General features: G+C 40.2%; 1 protein-coding gene across 3 annotated transcripts; it reads right to left on the minus strand.

Annotated features, from left to right (window-relative positions):
- Positions 1–991: 991 nt before the first annotated feature.
- On the minus strand, positions 992–21,440 carry LOC100252019 (proteinaceous RNase P 1, chloroplastic/mitochondrial). Of its 3 annotated transcripts, none has more exons than XM_002267869.4 (6): positions 20,049–21,436; positions 12,608–12,697; positions 12,351–12,532; positions 2,635–2,755; positions 1,429–1,497; positions 992–1,342 (listed from the first exon to the last, which is right to left on the minus strand). In XM_002267869.4, the coding sequence occupies exons 1-6, from the start codon at positions 21,198–21,200 to the stop codon at positions 1,220–1,222; spliced, it is 1,737 nt and encodes a 578-aa protein (XP_002267905.2). In that variant the 5' UTR covers positions 21,201–21,436; the 3' UTR covers positions 992–1,219. The 3 variants fall into 3 exon arrangements, 2 of the variants coding, with proteins under 2 accessions (XP_002267905.2, XP_010657573.1); XR_009467143.1 differs by lacking the exons at positions 992–1,342; positions 1,429–1,497 and adding exons at positions 1,504–1,816; positions 1,902–2,022 and having other exon boundaries at positions 20,049–21,440; XM_010659271.3 differs by lacking the exons at positions 992–1,342; positions 1,429–1,497 and adding an exon at positions 1,504–2,022 and having other exon boundaries at positions 20,049–21,440.
- Positions 21,441–21,468: the final 28 nt, after the last annotated feature.

The following is a 21,468-nucleotide window of genomic DNA, read 5'->3' on the forward strand; positions in this document are numbered from 1 at the left end:
AACTTATGAAAACCAAGGGGTATTGATTTTTGTCTTTTCCATGTTTTTGTAACTTATCAAAAAGATACTCTTTAAGTGGACTTATAATCCTTTGTAGCTCACCTTTTGCATAATTTTTGTATAAATTTTGAGTTCAAGATGTTTATACAAAATTACATTTTATGTCATATTTAATATGTATTTTAAGAAGGTTTGGGATTTGTAGAAGCACCTTATAAACTCATAGGGTGCAAGTAGATTTATAAAAGGAAGAGAAAAGTATATGAAAAAGTTGAGACATATAAGGATAGGATTGTCATAAAGGGTTATAATTAGAAATATGATTTCGACTACGAGGAAACTTTTTCGTCGATTGTCATATTCAAAACCATTGGAATATTTTTAAATTGTGATGCTTTTTATTTATGAAATATGAAGAATATATGTCAAAATAACATTCTTAAACAACTATCTGGATGAAAGCATTTATAAGATGCAACTAGACGGTTTCATAGCAAAGAGGGGGCATTCAATAAATCCATTTGGTATGCAAGTTGCATAAATCCATTTATAGATTAAAACAAACATTTCGTTTATGTAACAAGTATTTTGATCAAGAAGTTAAGACTTTTGGCTTTGATCAAAACAATGATGAGTCCTACGTGTGTAAAAATACCTTATTTTATTAAAAAGATAAATACCTTGTTTTGTTTTTCTCCTTGTTTCACAAACTATTGTTTTTTAAGTGTGTTTCAAATGATAAGTTTGAGTGGAGAAGAAAAGAAATTTTGAAACATTAGTTTGGGATGATTTGAATGGGTTTTCGATGAGGATTGGATTGAGTGAGATTAGTAGATGTAGGTTTTAAAATTTTAGAGGATCCATTTGTAACTTTAATGTTGTCTCAAAATTGCTAAGGAGACAATTTTGCCCCAAAATTCACTGGTTGAAACCATTTCACTTTGAACAAGACTTATACTCGTGTTTGTAAATACTATAATTGGGCCTCAAATAAGTAAATTTTAAATTTGAATTTAAAATAAAATAATGGCACAATAAAATACATATTTTAGTTACAACTGAGCTAAAAAGGAAGCAAAGAATGCTTGAGAGCAATTGCAGTCTTTTGAATTACATATCCCGGGAAGCCCCCTCTCTCTGGCCTTGGAAGCAATAACCATTAACCATTCCCTTGAGGATCTCAAGGTTGTAGAGTTGGCTTATGCACATTTTTCAGACTTCACTCTAAATGCTGAGGATGCCGATGGTTTTTCCTGGTTCTGGTGGCACATAGCCACTGTCTCGGGGTCTCAAGGTCGTCGCCTGTGACAGTTGGTACATGCCAACTACCCTGTTCCGACTCCTACATTTTACATAAAAAGTTTATGAGCAACTTCAGATGCATATAGATGGGATACTGCAGAAAACCACGTTCTCAGTTCATCAAACCTGGATAACAATTGAATATGGAGGTGGCATGTGGAGAACAGGGCCACGCCTAGTTATCGTCAGCCTAACCTGGAAAATATCAACAGAATGACACAATTACGCATTTTGTTTAATTGTGATTACCAACCACATTTTGCATGGACGAAAGAGCTCTGTTTCATCTCTGAAACGTTGAGCTCAATAAAGCTAGGGGAGCTTCAAGAATAGGTGAAAAACAAGAGTTAAGACATGACTGAATCACAGAGATTTCCCTGAGTAGCAGTGTGATTGGATTGATTTGGTTCTCCTCATAGGCTGCATCAAGAGGAAGGAAAACACTATTGTGGAACATCAGCAAGGAAGGTGGGATTAAAGTCATACAATGTGGCTCAAGGAGGATGCCTGAGTGCTGTTGATCAAAAAGGGATAATGCCAGTGAGCATTTTTGGTCCATAGGCTTGAGCAATTATATCCACAAGGCCACCAAATCCTACTGATTGGGTGTATTCGCTCATTGCTTTGCTACAGCTTCGAGGATGATGAGTTTAGTGGTGATTTACACACCATCACCCATAGAGGTGTGTGATTTTAGGATTGGCAGATGGAGAACTTCATCTGAGTAACAGAAGTTCACAGTTAGTTCATAAGGGCAAAAAGCTCACCTTCAGTGATGGAAGTCAGTAATCAACAATTCATTTGTACACATTGCCTTCTTTCAAAGTCATGGTAATGGTATGTGGTAAATAAATTTGGACATCTCCAAAGCAATTCTCTAAAAGGCTGCCAGAGATGATAAAGGTGACTACCAGTAGAGTGTTTACCTAGAATTCCTCATGACTGATACCAAGGTTGAAGATGAGAGAAAGAGTTTGGGTTGGGCTCAATTCAAGAGGCTTAAACCTAAGTGCGTTGGGTTGCTACATGTAGGTTATACTAAATAACGAAATAAATAAATAAAATAAAATGATTTAGCTTAGTACATCAGGTTAAACTCAGGTTCAGAGGAATGGGTTTCCTCAAAATCAGGTGGGATCTACACCTGTTCTGATTCCAAAAGACAAGTACACACTAAAATCAGAATCCAAAGGAAAGGGAATGACTCCCTTTCATTTCATTCCTCTAGAATGGAGTAATCAAAATCCAAGGGAAAGGGTCATGCAGATGCATCTTTGTATGAAGTCTCTCCAGAGTGCTAAAATTAGAAGGGGAGGGGGGGGAATGCAATACCTGATGCTTTTCCTTCCATCTAGGAAAAAAGCTAGTTCCAAGCAGCTGGAACAAGTGATCTCGCATCTCATCATTTGTCACTAGCAAGCAGTTACAATTAACAGCAGCATATAACCAGTACCTGTAAATAGCAACGAAACTTTTTTGGTGAAAGCAAACTTGAGCTGTGAGAAGGGTTTAGATTTAACTTAAATGTGCTCACATATGTGTAAAGACTATATATATATATATTCTTACTGAAAAATTTGTAAGTGCACACATGCATCTGCATGCATAAAAGATAAGAGGTGGTGCAAACATTCAACCACTGTAGCTTTAACTGAAACTTTTCAAGCATGCAAAAGATTTAATAGTTTAGTTTATACAACAAAGCTGTAGTCTAACTCCACTCATGCATGCTGTTGAGCAGTAAAAACTCCATTGGGGTGTTACCACTTACAATAAAGTCATGTTGGTTTTTTTTTTTTTGAAAGTCTTAAAGCAAATTACTTAAACTCAAAACATTTTAGAGTGTTTTTAACAATTTTGACTTCATGGATAAAGTGAATTTTTTTTTATTATTTTTACCTTAATGCAAAATTTCACTTTTTCTCTTTTATCTTTTCAAACTTTAACTTTTACAATTGTCAAACCTAATTTTTGTCTCAAAATAAAACCAAAATCATTTTTGAAAAATTATATTAATTCTTGACCTAAAAATAAATCAAACTATCAAAATTTTATGTAATTTGACTGAGAAGTAAATTTATAATAAATTGGCAAAGTTATCATCAAGAAAACCCAAATATAATTGGCATATTGACCATTTTCTCTCTTATTTCTCAAGCAAATTTTTAGATCTAATTTTTTTGAAAGAATACTTAATAATGAAACCAATATCAGAATCACTTAATTTGGATAAGAAAGAATTTAAAACAAATCCACAAAGTTCTAACACCAAAACAAAGAATCAACTACATGCAGTCACTATTTTTGTCTAATAGCTCATCCAATTCTCAATAAAATTAAACTCCTTAAATTTCTGTACGTTTTTTTTTTATTGGCAAACACACAAAGAAGCATAAATTAGCAAGGAGCCCCAAAAACAGGCCCAAAAGCATACAGGGAGTATACAAGAGGCGCCCGAGGGCACAAAAAGAAGCAGAAATACAATACCAGCCCTCACCTAGCACCTAGCCAATCAAAAAAACCGAGTAAAGAGAGAGAACCTTCATTTACAACTGGTTTAGACCACACCCAAAGATTACAAACAAAAGTATTTTTCAACCTATTCAACGATAGCTCCTCATTGTCAAAGGCAATCCTATTTCTTTCCTTCCACACCGCCCAAAAGATACACGAAGGGGCAGCCTTCCACACCTTTATGCGCTTCTTGCCCATATTAAATCCACTCCACCCACTAAGGGTATCTCTAACCGAATAAGGCAGGACCCAAGAAACACCAAAAAGAGTAAATAATAATTCCCATAACACTCTAGCCTTGGAGCACTGAATAAGAATATGATCAATAGATTCTTCTTCCTCACAGCAAAGAAAGCATCTGTTGGCTAAACACCGACCCCTCTTTTTGAGTTGATCCAAAGTTAACACCTTACCCCAAAAAGCTTCCCAAGCAAAGAAACCCACCTTAGTAGGCACACAAGGATTCCATATAATATTGATAGGGAATTGAACACCTCTTCTTGAATCTAAAATGCTATAAAGAGATTTAACTGAGAAAATCCCATCCTTTGTCTCTTTCCACAACCAACAATCTTCCGCAAGAGGATTAAGCCTCCTCCCCCGAATTATCACAAGTAATCTCTCCACCTCCTCCACCTCCCAATCATTAAAGGGCCTAGAGAATCTTGGACTCCAAACCCCTTCACCTCCAGAATGGTCCCACATCTCCTCTATCCAAGCCTCTTTATAAGATGCAAAGGCATACAAAGAAGGGAATGAATTACAGAGAGTGGAGTTCCCACACCAATTATCTTTCCAAAATTTCACCCTTCTACCATTCCCCACAGAGAAACCCACCCTGTTTTGCAAAAGAGCACCTTCCTTCCTTATATCCTTCCAAAAACCAACTCCAAAGCCCTCCCTGACCTCTTTAGAGTACCACCCCCCATCTTCCTCCCCGAACTTCCTACTAATGACACGCCTCCATAGATTATCCCTTTCATTCGCAAAGCGCCAATTCCATTTACAAAGAAGGGCCCTATTGAGAATAGACAAACGTCTAACTCCCAAACCACCCTTACTCTTATCCAAACACACTGTATCCCATTTTACTAGATGAGGCTTATTCTTCAAAGCTCCTCCTCCCCATAAAAAATCCCTTTGAATTCTTTCCAATCTTAAACTAACCGCTCTAGGAATTCGAAGTAACGACATCAAATATATAGGCATACTTGACAAGGTACTTCGGATAAGGGTCATTCTCCCGCCTTTAGAGATAAATTGCCTTTTCCACACGGCAAGCCTTTTCCGGAACCTTTCTTCCACTCCATCCCAAACGGCCACGGACTTATGATTCGCCCCCAAAGGGATCCCCAAGTAAGAAGTTGGCAGCCTACCCACTTTACAACCAACCTCAAGAGCCAACAACTCCAGATTCTCCACTCTCCCAACCGGCAAGATTTCGCTCTTATCCAAATTGATTCTCAATCCTGATAAGGCTTCAAACCACATCAACAGCCAGCTCAAATAAGCCATCTCATCTTGGGATGAATCACAAAAAACTAGAGTACCGTCGGCGAACAGCAAATGAGAAACCAACGCCCCATCGCCTCTTCTTCCTTTTATCCTGCATCCTGAAAGGAAACCCCCTCTCACAGCCCTATGAATAAGCCTACTAAAAGCCTCCATCCCAATCACAAAAAGATAAGGAGAAAGAGGATCTCCCTGACGCAAACCCCTTGAACTATTGAAGAAACCCTCTGGGGTACCATTGATTAACACCGAAAAAGTTGCTGTGGAAATACACCAAGATATCCAACCAGTCCACCTCTCCCCAAATCCCATTCTTTGCAAAACCGACAACAAGAAATTCCAGTTTAGATGGTCGTAAGCCTTTTCTATATCCAACTTACACAACACCCCGCTCTCCTTATTTTTCAGCATTGAGTCAATTGCCTCATTGGCAATTAGGGCTGCATCAAGAATTTGTCTACCTTCAACGAATGCATTTTGAGTTGAAGACACCACCTTTCCCATGACCTTTTTGAGTCTGTTAGCTAACACTTTTGCCAACAGTTTATACAACCCCCCTACCAAACTTATTGGTCTAAAATCCCTTAGATCCTCCGCACCCGCCTTTTTAGGGATAAGGACCAGAAAAGTTGAATTAAGGCTCCTTACGAATCTGCCACGCTCATGGAATTCCTTAAAGAAGCCCATAACCTCTACTTTCACAAACTCCCAACTAAATTGCCAAAAGCTGAGAGAGAAGCCGTCTGGGCCAGGAGCCTTGTCTCCATTCATATCTGATAAAGCAGAAAAGACCTCGTCCTCTGTAAACACCTCCTCCAACCTGGCTGCCTCCTCACCATCAATCCTATTAAAAGCCAAACCATCCATAGATGGGTGCCATTCACCAGGATCAGTCAAAAGATTCTTAAATGCTCCAACCACCCCTCCCTTAATTTCCTGCTCCTCTGTTAACCAAGTTCCATTCACCTTAATCTTAGACAAGCAATTTTTCCTTCTATGAGAATTGGCCATCTTATGAAAAAAACCAGTATTTTTGTCTCCCTCCTTCAACCACACCTCTCTTGATTTTTGCCTCCAAGAAATTTCCTCCAAGAGAACCCATTTTTCAAAGTTCTCTTTTGCCTCCTTTCTAGCCTCCAGCTCCTCCATGGATAAAACACGGCCCTTCTCCTGAATATCCCAGAAATCCACTTTATCCAAAGCCAACTTCTTATTCACTCCCACCTTTCCAAAAACCTCTTTGTTCCAAGATTTTAGGATGACTTTCAGTGCCTTCAATTTCTCAGCAAGGATGAAACTGAAGGAACCACTGAATCTTAAACCTTGCCACCACCCGCCAAGCAAATCCTTAAATCCCTCCTCCTGAAGCCACATATTTTCAAACCTAAAGGGGACAGGCCCCCTCCTCACCCCTCCCCCGTCCAAGAGGATGGGAAAATGATCCGACACTGGCCTGGACAGTGTACTCTGCACCACCCCGTTAAAGTAGCTCTCCCAGTCCTCTGTCACCAGAAAGCGATCAATTCTTGACATAGTTTGGCTGTTCAAACCTCCACTCCATGTAAACGGCCCCCCCTGAAGGGGGAGGTCCCTCAACTCCAGCTCATCAATCACCTCCGAGAATCTTCTCATTGAAGAAGACACTCTGCCTCCTCTTCTTCTCTCATTCGGAAACCTGATCATATTAAAGTCACCTCCAATACACCATGGGTCATTCCATAGCCCACGGATGGCCCCTAATTCTTCCCAAAATTCTTCTCTGTATCTTTTCAGCGTAGGGCCATACACACCTGAGAAAGTCCATCTGAAACCATCTTCCACATTCTTAAAACGACAGGAAATGGAAAAGAGTCCCACTTCCAGTCCCATTAGCTCTAGCACCCTGTTATCCCAGAATACTACCACCCCTCCAGCTGCTCCCCTAGCATCCAAAGCTCCCCACTCCAGAAATCTCCCCACCCCTAGGCTCCGAACCACCCCTAATGACATCTCAGTCATTTTAGTCTCCTGAAGGCAGACTAAATCCACATTTTGGGATCTAATTAAGGCTTTAATTAGTTTCCTCTTATTTCTGTCATTCACCCCACGAACATTCCATGATAGAATTTTTAATTTCATTTAATACACAAAGCTCTGTCCCCTCCTCTTCTGACCGACCCTTTCTTTCTGCTCTCACCATCATAATTAATTGAACATTCTAGCTTTTTTACCTCCCGATCAAACCTAGTCAATCCTAGAGTTCCCTTTTTCTTGCCTTGGTCTCTTCTGGATTTCAGTTTTAGCAGTAACTGTAGGATTTCCCCCTCAACTCCTTCAGTCGAGAACCCCAATGCCTTACTGAATTTCACCAAACTACATTCATCCCACTTATTCCCGAGATCCATTCTTTCTTGCATCACCTCAACAACATCTGACATATTAATGCCCTTAGACTTTTCTTTCCCCGGGTCCATCATCCACGGGCTGCCATCTTTCATCACTGCACACAACGGAGTTTGATACCCAACACCACCAACAACATTCTCGTCTAATCCCGAAGTGCCCCTCACCACCAAAGCCCTCTCGCACCCAGAAGAAGAAGAAGAAGAAATGAAATCCCGAACCCCCCCAACCTCCTCAATATTTGACTCATACCTGGATGCCTCGGCTGCTAAAGCGTCGTCGGTTAACCGTGCCCTCGACACCATTGAAGAATCCTCAGAAGCCCTCTGATCCCCTCCGTGACAACAGGCGACCCCCTCGTCGTCTCTAACACCAGCCCGCGAATCCTCCTCTGTAGCCCTAGCTCCCATTTCCACTTCGTCAGTGAGAGAGAAAGCCCTAATACCTTTTAACCCCTCTTTCGCGGGCCCACAGCCCATCTCAGCCAAACTTGCCCAGCCCACTAAGGAACCCTTGATATAAAAAGGCTTCTCCTCACAGCCCATCTGCCATCCTTTTAATATAATGGGCTTTGCTTCCTCCGGCCCAAACAACTGGGCTTCCTCACGTTCTGGACTGCACTTCATTACCCCATGCCAGCTTCTAAACTGGGCCTCCCCATTATCAGGCCCAACCTTAATGGCGGCAGGCCCCAACCCAACACCACCCCTTATGACCCCTTTACCTGCTCCCTGACCCCTATTCACTAGCCTATCCTCTCCATACGTCTCCTCCACACCAGGCCCCCTTGCAGCTGGCTCCATAGAGAAGACTGTAGCTCCTTTCGAGGAGCTTCCACAGGGCGGCTCACTCTGAATTCCCATCTGCTCCACCAGCTGCGCCTCCTTCTCCAACACGTTTCCTCTGCATACGTCACCTAACCCACTCCCTTCCTCATCTTCAGTCTCTGTATCACCTTTCCGGCACCCGCTTCCCGCCGGCATCACCTGAGAATACCAGGGCTGGACTTCCCACCACAGCTGGATTGAATAACATCCTGATCCCTCCACCAGCTGAACTGAGGAAGGGAAATCCCTTCCTTTCACCCTCACCAACAATCTAGCCCATTGAAGATTAGCCATAGAAAACGTTTCTTCATCCACATTAATCAGACCACCACAGCCATCCCCAATCAATTTAAATACCTCTCGACTCCATAGATGAAGGGGAAGGCCCACCACTCTCACCCAAGCCTCTTTAACCATGACTTTATTACCCAAGCAACCCACCTCCGGATGCCATTTTTCCAGAATTAATTCATTGTCTTTCACCCTTCTCTTCCCTCTCGACAAGACACGCTCAGCCTCACTTGAACATTCAAACACAAAGAGCAAACACCCTCCTCCCAAAACATCTATGTTCAAATTACCTTTTAGGAGCCAAGCTTGACCCGCCCAATGCTTCAGAAAATCCAGCTCTAGTGATAGATTCACACCATTTTCCCACCTGCCCACTAAACATCGATCCAATAGCTCAACTCTTTCTGGCTTCACCCTCCTTCCCACCTCCAACCAAACATTATCTCCTATTTTACCCACTCTTGATTTTGTTACATCCGCATAGGTCCTTGTTTCTAGTTCCAATTCCTTCTTCTGCACCTCTCTAAACAGTGGAATCTTTAAGCTTCCAATGGGAACTACTCCCACCTCTCTCAGCTTCTCTGCCAAAATATTCCACCCGTCTGACAGCCCCTTCCCTTCTGGGAAGATTAAGCAAAAGCGTTTTGCCTCTACATCACGGACCGAGCAAAAGATAAATCTTCCCGCCTCATTTAACCGTTTCTCCAGCCTGTAACTCCTACCCTCCTCCTCCCAAGCATGGGCCCAGCCTTTATCCTCTCCGCCTCTGCAACAAAACTCAACTCCGGCCAGCAACCTACCTAGACTAACGTCCCCAAATCTGATCCAAGATGTTATACCTTTGCTTCTCTCCCAAATGCACCCTCTCAGTTTATCACCTGACTCATTAATCAAAATCTCAAAGGATTTTGACTCCACAACAAACCGAACTCTTCCACCCCTAGGAACTGCCTTCATGGTTTACTTCTTAATTTCTGTACGTTCCTCATTCTAAAACAAAAACAATACTAAAATCATAAAATTTGGATCAGAAATGAATTTACTATATTTTTTCAAAGTTCATTTCTTTAAAATATAACAAAATTGAAAGAAATTAACTATCATCATTTAAATGAAATTTCTACAATGAAAAATGCAAAACATAACTCACAGTCACCTAATTATTCACTTTCTGCAATTAAAACTCTAAAACACAACTCACACTCATCTGAATATTCACTAGAATCAACAATTTAAATTAATTTAAAAAAATAAAAAGTCAAGATTTGTAATCTTCCTCGAACTGAAAATTTTAAAATTAATGAATATAATGAATAAATGATGCAAGCAAGGCTCACAAGTTGCTAGATATTCTAACAAAGAGTAATGTGATATTTACAGAGATTATAATGTAGCAAAAACTAGATAGCTTGGAGACAAACATGCCATATGTATGTGTCAAAAGACAAATCCTTGTGTAGCAGCACACAGATACAGCAAGAGCACAACAATGTGCACACATGTGCAATAACATATGAGTTGGCTGGTGGCTAGTTCATTTAAAGTTTTAGAATAACAATGGCCTACTTGGAAGAAGGTAGCAAATATAGTGATTGTATACACAACTACATAGTCTCATTAGAGTTTTATATATTAGAACAATATTACTTTGTTTAAGACATGTATATACTTTGATGCTTTGATTGCATTCTTGACACATGCAGGCCCATTCATACAAAAATAAATAAATAAAATAAAATTATGAACAAAGTTGAAGAGCATCTGACACATCCAGGAGTTCAGAGAGAGATTCATGTGAGGCACTGACATGGCTCTTTGGAAATGGCCATACTAGAAGTAATAGATATTAAGTTACAAATCCAGTGACATAGCATACTGAGTCTTTCCTGTGCAGCAACAGCTTTCTAGGTAGACAAACAAATTTTCTAGAAACAGCAGAAGAGATGTAACTCCATATACACTGATAACTAAACATATTTAATAATAGTTTTTCTGGAGAGTTATTATTAAATTAAACATATTTATTAATAACTCTCAAGAAAAAATTATAATTGCTTCTCAAATCACAACAAATTAAATCAAACCACAGAAAATGCACCAGATGGGTGCCATGCAGACATCCACTAAAATGCCAACTAAGCCACCATATTAACAAATCTATTCATAGCCTATGTAGCCAATGCTTTGAAGAGGAGAAAATGTACTTATGAGGGGTGCAACACTAACAGTCCAAAGGGGCAGTTACTGAGGCTTAATAAGGCATGAAATAATCTCTATTGCGAGTTAGGCACAATAGACTGAGAGAAACACACTTTGGCTAGGATATGGAAAAAGGGAAAAATAGAGAGCTTGGGAATTTTAAGTGCATTATAGGTGAAAATCAAAGAGTTTTAGTAATTGATAATTGAGGATTGGATAAAAGAAAAGTGAACAATTATTTTTATTTGTTTAATGAAAACCAAAGACGACACCTAACTCTAAAATTAAATAATTCAGTTCAGGATAGGAATTAAAGGTATTTTCAAATAATTGGTATGCATAAAGTTCAAAGATGCCTTATTTTCACTGAAGGTGACTTTCTTACATGGCTGGTGGCAAGGACTTAGAATCGTCGTTCAATGTTTATTTAGATGTTCTAAATAGGTACATTATGATGTCTAAAGAAGTAGTGGAATAAGTAGATCACTAATTTCTACATAGTAGAGAAGCTTTGGAGTTTTGGAATTTTTGTTCTCCATTTATGGAGTTTGATGAATTGTAGCTCACACATCTAATAATTTTTTGGTGGGGCGGTGGATGAAGTCTGAGAACAAAAGGACTAGGAGAGGTGCACGCATGTTTTGCATGCAAAGAGAGGAACTGTAGGAAATCTAGGAGATACTTTCTGTTATTCAAATATTTCTGTTTTGTTTAAATAATAAATCTGATTATATCAGATTCTAGGAGCTTGTTACTGTTCTTTTAAATTATTGTTTAGAGTTTATATTTAAATCCTTTCTCCTGTTTTTTAGGCATTAGGTTGTTAGCTGAGTTTGATTAAGTCTCCAAGTTTCTAGGCGGCAGAATTGTTAGCTATTCTCTAGCTATCTATTTAAATAGTTGTGCTGTCCAGCTTTGTAAACAATTTTGAATTTCTGAGAAACCAGTTCGGTTCAAGAACAATAAACTTTCTGAACAAAATGACTTCTCCATTTTGAAGCCGAAACATGTTGACTCTGAAAGATTCTTCTTTAGATAAAGAACAATGTGTTAGGAATGATTATGCTTTTTATGGATTTTTTAAATTTCTCTTACATGTTGATTTTCAAATTCTCTTTATCCAACGTGGGTAATCATGGTCGCTTTTGAGCTTTTGTTTATTAATATATTTATTTATCAAATCCTTATAGGAAACCCACTCAGTCCAGCATCATGATCCACAAAGGACAGAATATAGATGATGCAAAAATATAAAAGCAAAAGAAAAGAAACTGCATTAGGAAAAAGTGTGCAAACCATGTGTTTGAAAAAACAAGGTCCTACCAATCATCATTTGAACCAGCAGGTGTAGCATAAAGTGCACCAGATTTTTTCCAACTCTCTATCAACTTCTTGTTATTGGGATTCTGAGCAGGACCACCAGTTACACGACTTCTATGCAAGATAACAAGTGGTAATCGCTTTGATGGACTTATTTGACGTAAGCGATTTACAACAGAGTTAAGCTGCAACCAAATGAAATCATTAAGCTGCTAAAAAGGAAATTGTCAACATACAGCTTAAACTAAGAAAATGCTAACCTCGAAAAAGCTGAAGCTCTTTTGATTGATCAGGCTCACATTGGCACCATCTACCACTGCATCAAATGGACCATGCCGTTGAAGCCACTCCTGAATGAGTTCACCTTCTAAATTAGTCAGGATCTGACTGGCAATTGTTTTATGAATCACTTACCTGAAGCATAAACAAGTAGCAAATATCGGCCATCGACTATGACAATAAACACATTTTCAGCAATAACATGATGAACTATGAGTATATTGATCTCTTAAATTAGACCAATGAAATATATCTAAGCTAAAAATGTTTGCTCGTGTCAATATAAAACCTGAATATTTTATTGACAACTTAATCACAAGACCAAAAAAATAAGAATTAAGTATTGATAACTTGAATCATTAAAGTTTCACTAGCAAAAACCTAGGTAACAAAGCACTGCTAGAAAACTAGGAATATTTTTGTCTGATCAGAGAAACAACTCATCAAAACTGAATTAGAATTGACTTCCTAAAATCAGTTCTCAAGTCATGGACTAGGATTTCCTCGCACTACTTCACAAAACCCTGGTGAGAGTTGAATGGAGATCAGAGAAGAGTGTTTCTACCAACATGAGTTTGTACATTGATACAAATTTTATTAAGGGTGATAGACATTAGTGAAAAGGACAAGAATAGAGATGGTAAATGCAAGGCAGAGTAAGGGGAAAACATATTCAAGGTCTGAGCTACTGGACATGTAAGTTTCAAAACCCCATTGACACCAATAGGGATGTTAGAGAACTCTCAGGAAATAGAACCACAAAGAAACTGAGCACATATGTTATCCCGTATTAATCAGTCAATTTCCTCTTGCTTAAAAGATCTTGGTGATCCAAACAATCCAAATGTTAGTTGTGTAGCACAATCTCACAAGACTCTGCCCCCCTGGGATATCTTCCAATCAGCTAAATACAGCCATCGTATCAAAGATACCCCTTGATGTCCCCCATACAAACCCAGTTAAGGAGAGAAATCTCTAGCATAACTCTATGGCAACAAGCCAATGAAGAAAACAATAGTGACTTGCCGCACTCCCTACATGAGAACAAGCACTTCAAGAAAGGAAGGAGTACTTCAAGGATCTTGCAAAGAAAAAAAATGATTTTATGTGGGTTGATGAGAAGGATGGAGATGCAATTGAGCTTGCATTCAGTAAGAAGAAGATAGAAGAAAGGAAGAATTGGCTTTGGCAGTTTCAGCCTGCAACCTACCTTGATCAGAAGGAGAAACTCATAAAGTAAAGTGACTTTGTCAACAAGGAGCTTATATTGTTTTCTATGGCAGATCTTCAGAGGTCTATTCCTTCAATGGTTGATGGCCTGAAACCAGGTCAAAGGAAGATTCTTTTTTGCTCTTTCAAGTGTAACTTTGTCAAAGAAGCGAAAATTGCTCAGTTTTCTGGTTATGTGTCTGAGCATTCCGCTTACCATCATGGTGAGCAGTCTATTGCTAGCACCATTATTGGCATGGCACAGGACTTTGTGGGCAGCAACAACATAAACCTTCTTCTACCAAATGGTCAATTTGGAACTCCTCATCAGGGGGGGAAAGATCATGCAAGTGCAAGGTACATATACACTCGACTTTCTCCAATCACACGGTTCCTGTTCCCAAAGGATGATGACGTCCTATTAGACTACTTAAATGAAGATGGACAATCTATTGAACCCACTTGGTATGTCCCAATTATTCCAATGGTTCTAGTCAATGGTAGTGAAGGCATTGGACCGAGTGGAGCTCTTCCACCCAATTTATAACCCAAGCGATATTATTGCAAATGCGAGACGCTTGTTGAATGGTGATATGATGGAGCCTATGGATCCATGGTACAGAGGATTCAGGGGAACTATTGGGAAAACGGACCCAACAAAGCAAGAAGCAGTTGGCTACACTGTTAAAGGAATAATAGAAGAAGTTAAAGAGACAACACTCAGGATTACAGAGTTGTCCATCAGGAAATGGACTCAGGATTACAAGGAATTTCTGGAGTCCATTATGACAGGGAATGATAAAATCAAGGATCCTTTCATCAAGGATTACAAAGAGCACAATGATGGCACAACAGTAACATTATAATGTCTGAAGAGAACTTGCTCATGGCCAAACAGGAAGGTTTGTCGCAGAAATTCAAGCTCACCACTAAAATCTCCACAAGTAACATGCACCTATTTGACTCAAATCAAATGTCACAATGTTGAAATCCAAGTCTGTCGAAATTGCTGTTGCTGGGGCAACTGATGATACAGAAGAAGATGACGAAAACACAGATGTGGTCAGCAAAGGAGTAAGGGCCACTGATTATGAATACCTACTGTCCATGGCAATTGGAACCTTGACGCTTGAGAAGGTGCAAGAGCTGTGTGCTGATAGGGATAAGCTAAACAAAGAAGTAGATGATTTGAAGAAGGCAACTCCAAAGGCTTTATGGATGACAGATCTTGATGCCCTTGAGAGGGAACTTGATGAGCAAGACAAAAATGATGCCCATGCAGAGGAGGCTAGAATGGAGTTGAAGAGCAGGGTAATGGGTGAAACTGGTAATAAGGTTACTAGACAGGCCGAAGAACCCCCGAAAGAACAATAAGAAGGCCAACAATGCTGCACCCACCGCTGAAACCATGAATGTGTCAGCTAGTTCTGCAATGGAAATGGAGAGTGTTCCTGAGGTGGTGAAACCAAAGGGCAGGGCCACTCCAAGGAAGGCCCCAGCCAAAAAGAAGGAAATGCCCACTTCAGTTCTGAAGGATTAGGATGATGATGAAGTACTTGAGTTGAAGGAACAACTTGCTGCTTATAACCTTGAGTCTTCTCCTGATGGATCTGCAGCTATGGAAACTGAGGTGCCTCAAGTGCCAGCAGCTAAGAAGAAAGAACCCAATAGAAGGGCTGCAACACAGAAAAAGCCCTTGGCCTCTCACAGAAATTTCTGATGATGATGAAGATGACAAATATTTTGAGGTTAAAAGAAGTAGCTGTCCTGGATCCAAAAAAGAAGGGAAGAAGAAAACCAGCTGCAAATGCCAAGGAAGCAGCTGCTAAGCCTCTGCTGCTGGTGCAAACAACGAGAGAGGAGTAGCCAACAAGCAGCAGCCTCAGCTACTGTGCCAGACACTGCTAACGGAAGCCTTCAAACCGTCAGAGACTTTGGGAATCTCTCCAGAGAAGAAGGTGAGGAAGATGAGGTCATCACCATTTAACAAAAAAAGTGGATCTGTGCTGGGCAGGAGTACTGGGGAAGACAAGACAACTGAGACCGAAGAAAATTTGGGGGCTCTGCTTCTACTTCAAACATAGCTCAGGAGGGGAATCAAATGAAGTTGTGATACCAGCTAGGACTAGACCACAGAGGGTGATTCGTGTCCGGACATGGTATGTGCTGAGTGACTCTGAAAGTGACCAACCAACCGATGATTCAGACTTTGATGGAGAAGATGACTAGATATATGGTAGAGTGGTTGGTTAGTTTAAGTCTGGAGGGAAGGCTAACTGAGTGCGGACAACAAATCAATGATTGCATTATAAAAATTAATTTTTTTTCCTAGTTTTCCATAACCGAAGCAAGCACATCAATACAAGATATCATTTTATTAGAGGGTGCATTATGAAAAATGAAGTGCAATTAAAATTTACAAAATCTCAAGATCAAATTATGAATATTTTTACCAAGCCTCTCAAGTTGAAGATTTTAGAAGGTTAAGAATGCTACTTGGAGTCACAAATCAACTTTAAGGGGAGATGTTGGAAAGTTAAACTTGATTTAGAAACTTTCTAAATATTAGAATAGATTCAGTTTCTAAAAGATAAGGGTGAATATTTTATTTTGAGTTATTATTTTAATTTCTATTTTTGAGTTACCAAGTTCGTATATATATACATATATTATTAGGAGTTTCTATTTTGTTAAGTACGAGTATCTATAAATAAGAGATTATGTAATATTTGAATAAGAGAAAGTAGTGAAATACAATAAATTTTTAATTCTCCCCTATTTTATCTTCTTTGTAATTGTTTGTGTTTCTCTATCAACCCTATTTCTCCAACACAATCACCATCAAGTATCTCTCCCATTGATTATTTGCATATGGGTGCTGAATATTCTTGTCTTTGTGCTTCTATATATACTTATGATAAGAGGCTAACTTTTACAGGTCTAGAACTAATCCTCTGATAATCACTTTTCCTTGTTTCTGCCACACACACAATCAGGGACAGAGCTCGGAGACTGAACAGGAAGAAAGATGTCCTATGCCTTATTTTGTCATATCCTCCTTTCAGCTCGGCAATCAAAAAGAGTCACGAAGGTTGGATTCTTGATGTTTTGGTGATTAATCAGAAACTAAGAGAAGCAGTTTACAGGAAGAAAGAAATCGATGTTTCAGAGCTCTCTCCTAGAATCAGTCTACTGCTTGATCATTCAATCCATGATATTGAAGCTTATGTTCGACCAGACATCATTGAGGAGATGCAAAGGGAGACTAAATGGGGTGGAACACCTACTACAAAAGGGTGCAATTTAGCTATTGATTTTGCTGTTCGCCAAATTTACAAGATATAGAAATTCCCAAATTTCAGAGGATTTTGATCTGTGGCACAGATGATGCAGGCCTCCTCACGTCAAGATTGAAGAATCTACAGCAAGAAAAGGGAATGTTTGATCCTGTCATTCATGTTAAGGCCTCTTGTAAAAGTGCTAGAGATATTGAAGATGTCATTGCAAGAGAACTGGGTCTCTCAACATCCAGCAGACAGGAAGTGGATGGATTGCTGAAAAGCAAAAGCTTTTTGATCCTTCTTGACGATGTTGATCTTGCTTCATCGACAAATCTGAATGACATGGGGACCAATTGCTGGAACTCGAAGAAGTTTCAAAAGATGGTTTGTACAACTGGCTCTATGGGAAGGAGAGCTGATTACACAGAAGCCGATCTGGAGATTAGGTTGGTGGATCATCTGTTCACATGGAAGTTATTTTGTATGGAAGTTGGCAATGTTGTTCATTTTTCAGGAATCCAACGCCTTGCAATACGCATGGTCAAAGAGTGCAAGGGTCATTCACTTGTCATTGTTTTAATGGCAAGAGCCTTGAGAGGTATTAATGAGGTTCACACATGGGAATGTGCATCTCTTGCATTGACCTTACAATCCACTCAGTTGAGAGACAACGATGTCTTGTTTAATACCTTAGCATTCGTCTGTGAACGTTTAGGGTCAGCAATGAACTGTTTGAAGTACTTAGTAGAAATGGGATGCTGGGGAGAGTTAGAGGAAGGAGATTTGATTGGCAGGTGGATCACAGACGGCTTAATTAGAAAAGTGGATGAAGGAAAAGAGATGGTTTGGCATCTTGTTGGCGCCTTCTTGTTCAAGAGGTCTAGGAATGGAGATTCTTCTTTTGTCAAAATGCACAGTAAAATCCCTGAGGTCTTGCTAAATATGTTAGGACTTAAAAGAGAGTCGCTATTTCTTTGGCTAGGGGGAAAGGGATTAACTGAACCACCAAGAGACGAGGCATGGGAAAAAGCCAGTGAGGTGCATTTGATGAACAATAAACTGTCTGAGCTACCGAAGAGTCCACATTGCCCTCAACTCAGGGCACTGTTCTTACAAGCCAATCATGGTCTGAGAGTTATTCCTCCAATATTCTTTGAAAAGATGCCTATCCTACAATTCTTAGACTTGTCCAACACTACACTTAGATCTTTACCACCATCTCTTTTTGAATTGGTCGAAATCAGAATCTTCCTTCTAAGAGGATGTCAACTGCTCATGGAGTTACCACCTGAAGTTGGTAATCTCATAAAACTTGAGGTGCTTGATCTTGAAGGGACCAAAATTATAAGCCTACCTGTGAATATCAAAATGCTGACCACCCTCAAGTGCCTTAGAGTGTCCTTCTATGGGTACAGTGACCAAACTGAACAAAATAACCAATCATCAGATACAATGATTCCCCACAACGTGTTATCAGAATCACTCAATTGGAAGAGTTAGGCATACATGTGAATCCAGATGATGAGCGATGGGATGTGACCATGAAAGATATTGTTAAGGAAGTCTGCAGCTTCAAACACTTGGAGACTCTTAAACTTTACTTACCAGAGGTTATACTTGTGAATGAGTTCATGGGGAGTGGAACATCATCCAGAAACCTATCATTGATGAACTTCAGGTTTATCATTGGCAGCCATCGCAAGCGCTTTGTATCTCGACTACCACAAGAAATTGCGGTCAAATTTGAACAGCAAGAAAGATGCTTGAAGTATGTCAATGGTGAAGGTGTCCCAATGGAAATTAAGAAGATACTCTCCAACATGCTACCGCTCTGCTTTTGGAACGTCATTTAACTCTTACCAAACTGTCTGAATTTGGGATTGAAAATATAATGAAGCTAGAATTTTGTGTATTGGGGGAATGTAGCAAGATTCAAACCCTTGTGGATGGAGCAGAAAATCATAGACAAGAAGATGATGATGGAGATGTTCATCAAAAAATCATACTTGGATCACTCCGATACTTGAGGCTTCACTATATGAAGAATTTAGGCAGTATATGGAAGGGGCCAATCTGGAAGGGTTGCCTATCGAGACTCAAGTCTCTAGAATTGTATGCATGCCCCCAATTGAAGACCACTTTTACTTTGGCTTTGCTTGAAAATCTCAACCGTTTAGAGGAGCTTGTGGTTGAAAACTGCCTCAAAATAAACAGCTTGGTGACTCATGAAGTTCCTGCAGAACATAATCTGCTCCGCTTCAAAACATACCTTCCAAAGTTGAAGAAGATATCACTTCATTACTTACCTAAATTGGCCAGCATTTCCAGTGGTTTACGCATTGCACCAGACTTGGAATGGATGAGCTTCTATAATTGCCCAAGCATTGAAGCTCTTTCTAACATGGAAGTTTCTAGTAATAATTTGAAGGTGATTATTGGAGAGGTTGACTGGTGGAGGGCATTGAAGTGGCGTAAATCAGTTCTAAGACGTAAGCTGGATTCTATATTTGTCCCCATTAAATCACATGCTGATTTGATGACTCGGTTAGCGGAAATTGGCAATCAACTTCTAGCTCCCAAGCAAGAGACAAATCTGTCTCAACAGTCAGGTTGTTTTTCATTCTTTTTCTCTTCAAAGATAGAGTTGATCTAAATTGGGGATTTGGCTTGTTTCCCACTTGAGTGTAATTGTAGTTGTTGATGATTACTGGAATCCTAATTGAAAGTTTAGATCAAAAAAGAAGTGAGAGACTCAACCTTTTTTTTTTTTTGATAGGCAAATTAAAAGTAAATATATAGTAGAGCACCTAACAAGAGAGATTTAATAATCTAATCAACAATATATATGCATTTCCAAATTCATGTGTACCACAAATAACTAATTCTCCATGAATCTCAGAAACTTAGGGGAAATAGAAAGCTGGTGCCATACCTGAAACTGGACAAAATCTGCCTTAACTTCTCTCTGGCAAGCCAACTTGGTCAAAGAGCTAGCGAAGTTCTCAGTCTCCCTTGGATCAATATCAATGCAAACAAGCTTCTCGCCACACGACTGACACACACCCGCCTCATCCATCTCAGTCCTTACCACCTTCCATTTCCCCTTCCCCAGCCACCCTTGCCCATGCCAACCCCCTCCCCCTTTGACAACCCCTTCCCTCACCTTCCCCACATCCCAATTCTCCTCCCCAACTCCTGCAGCATCTTCGGAATTGAACCATCGTTCAACAACCTCAGCAGTTGATTCTGAGACCTGCCTCACGGATGCTCGCAAGCGGTGCACCATCTCATACACCCGGTCCACCCGCCGCGACTCCACACTAAGCCCAAGGAGAGCACAGAGCTCAGGTTCTTCAGCAACCACACCGGATTCCATCATGTGGGCATCGACCTCATATGCTCTATCCGCATCCCCCTTCTTACAAAACCCAAACAGTGGTGGTCCATACGACCTCAACTTGGGGGGAATACCACAACTCTTCATCTGCTTCACCAAATTAAACGCCATTTCCGGGTCCTCCATCGCACAGGCCAACCTCGCCGCACTAGTAAATGTAGCCTCGTTAGGCTCAATCCCATCAACACCCATTTGCTTAAAAATCTCAAAACCTCTCTTCAACGCCAAATTCACCACATTCTCATCCCCATTCGACCCTGAACAAGAGCACAAATACAATAAAACGTTGTAATGGTGCTGGCTAAGCGGAACCCCTCGACTCCTAGCCTCATCATAAAGGCGAAGAGCTTCCACAACATCACCGCGCTTGGAACACATATCTAGTTTAAATCTGAGCACTCCTTCAGGCGATTCTCGCCTGGCCTTCTTCCTGGCTTTGTTGGACATTGTTTCTGCTACTGCTGATGATTCAGGAATATATTTATTGGTTGCAGAGAGAGCTAAATTCGAGAAATGCGCTGATTTGTTCATAAAAATGCGAACTTTGATGTAGGGACTGTAGGTAGTGGGTTTAAAATGGTGATGAGAACATCCGTAGAGAAGTGAGCGTAGGCGAGTATGGCCGACATGACAAAGTATTGGGGTTTTGGCAAAGAAAAAGGAAAGACCACCGGCGCGCGTCAGCATCACTGCCGATGATTGTTCCTCCTCTATTTCAAATAGATGCGCAGAGAGCTTGAAAGGTGAAAAAACAAACAACTAATGGCCTGTTTGGATTAAAGGAAAAGAAAAGAAATTGTGAGCAAGGAGGGTGATAGTGGTAAGGGATAAACCCTAGACCTCAGAGAGCTTCTCCACCGGCTCTCCTCCAATTCCAGTTGGTGGTTTTGTAGGGATGCAATTCGGCGGGTTGGACCGGGTTGAGAGTCTCGGATGAGGTCTGACCCAACCCAGT

The sequence above is a fragment of the Vitis vinifera genome, chromosome 12 (genome assembly GCF_030704535.1).
Source record: "Vitis vinifera cultivar Pinot Noir 40024 chromosome 12, ASM3070453v1".
Lineage (NCBI taxonomy): Eukaryota > Viridiplantae > Streptophyta > Magnoliopsida > Vitales > Vitaceae > Vitis > Vitis vinifera.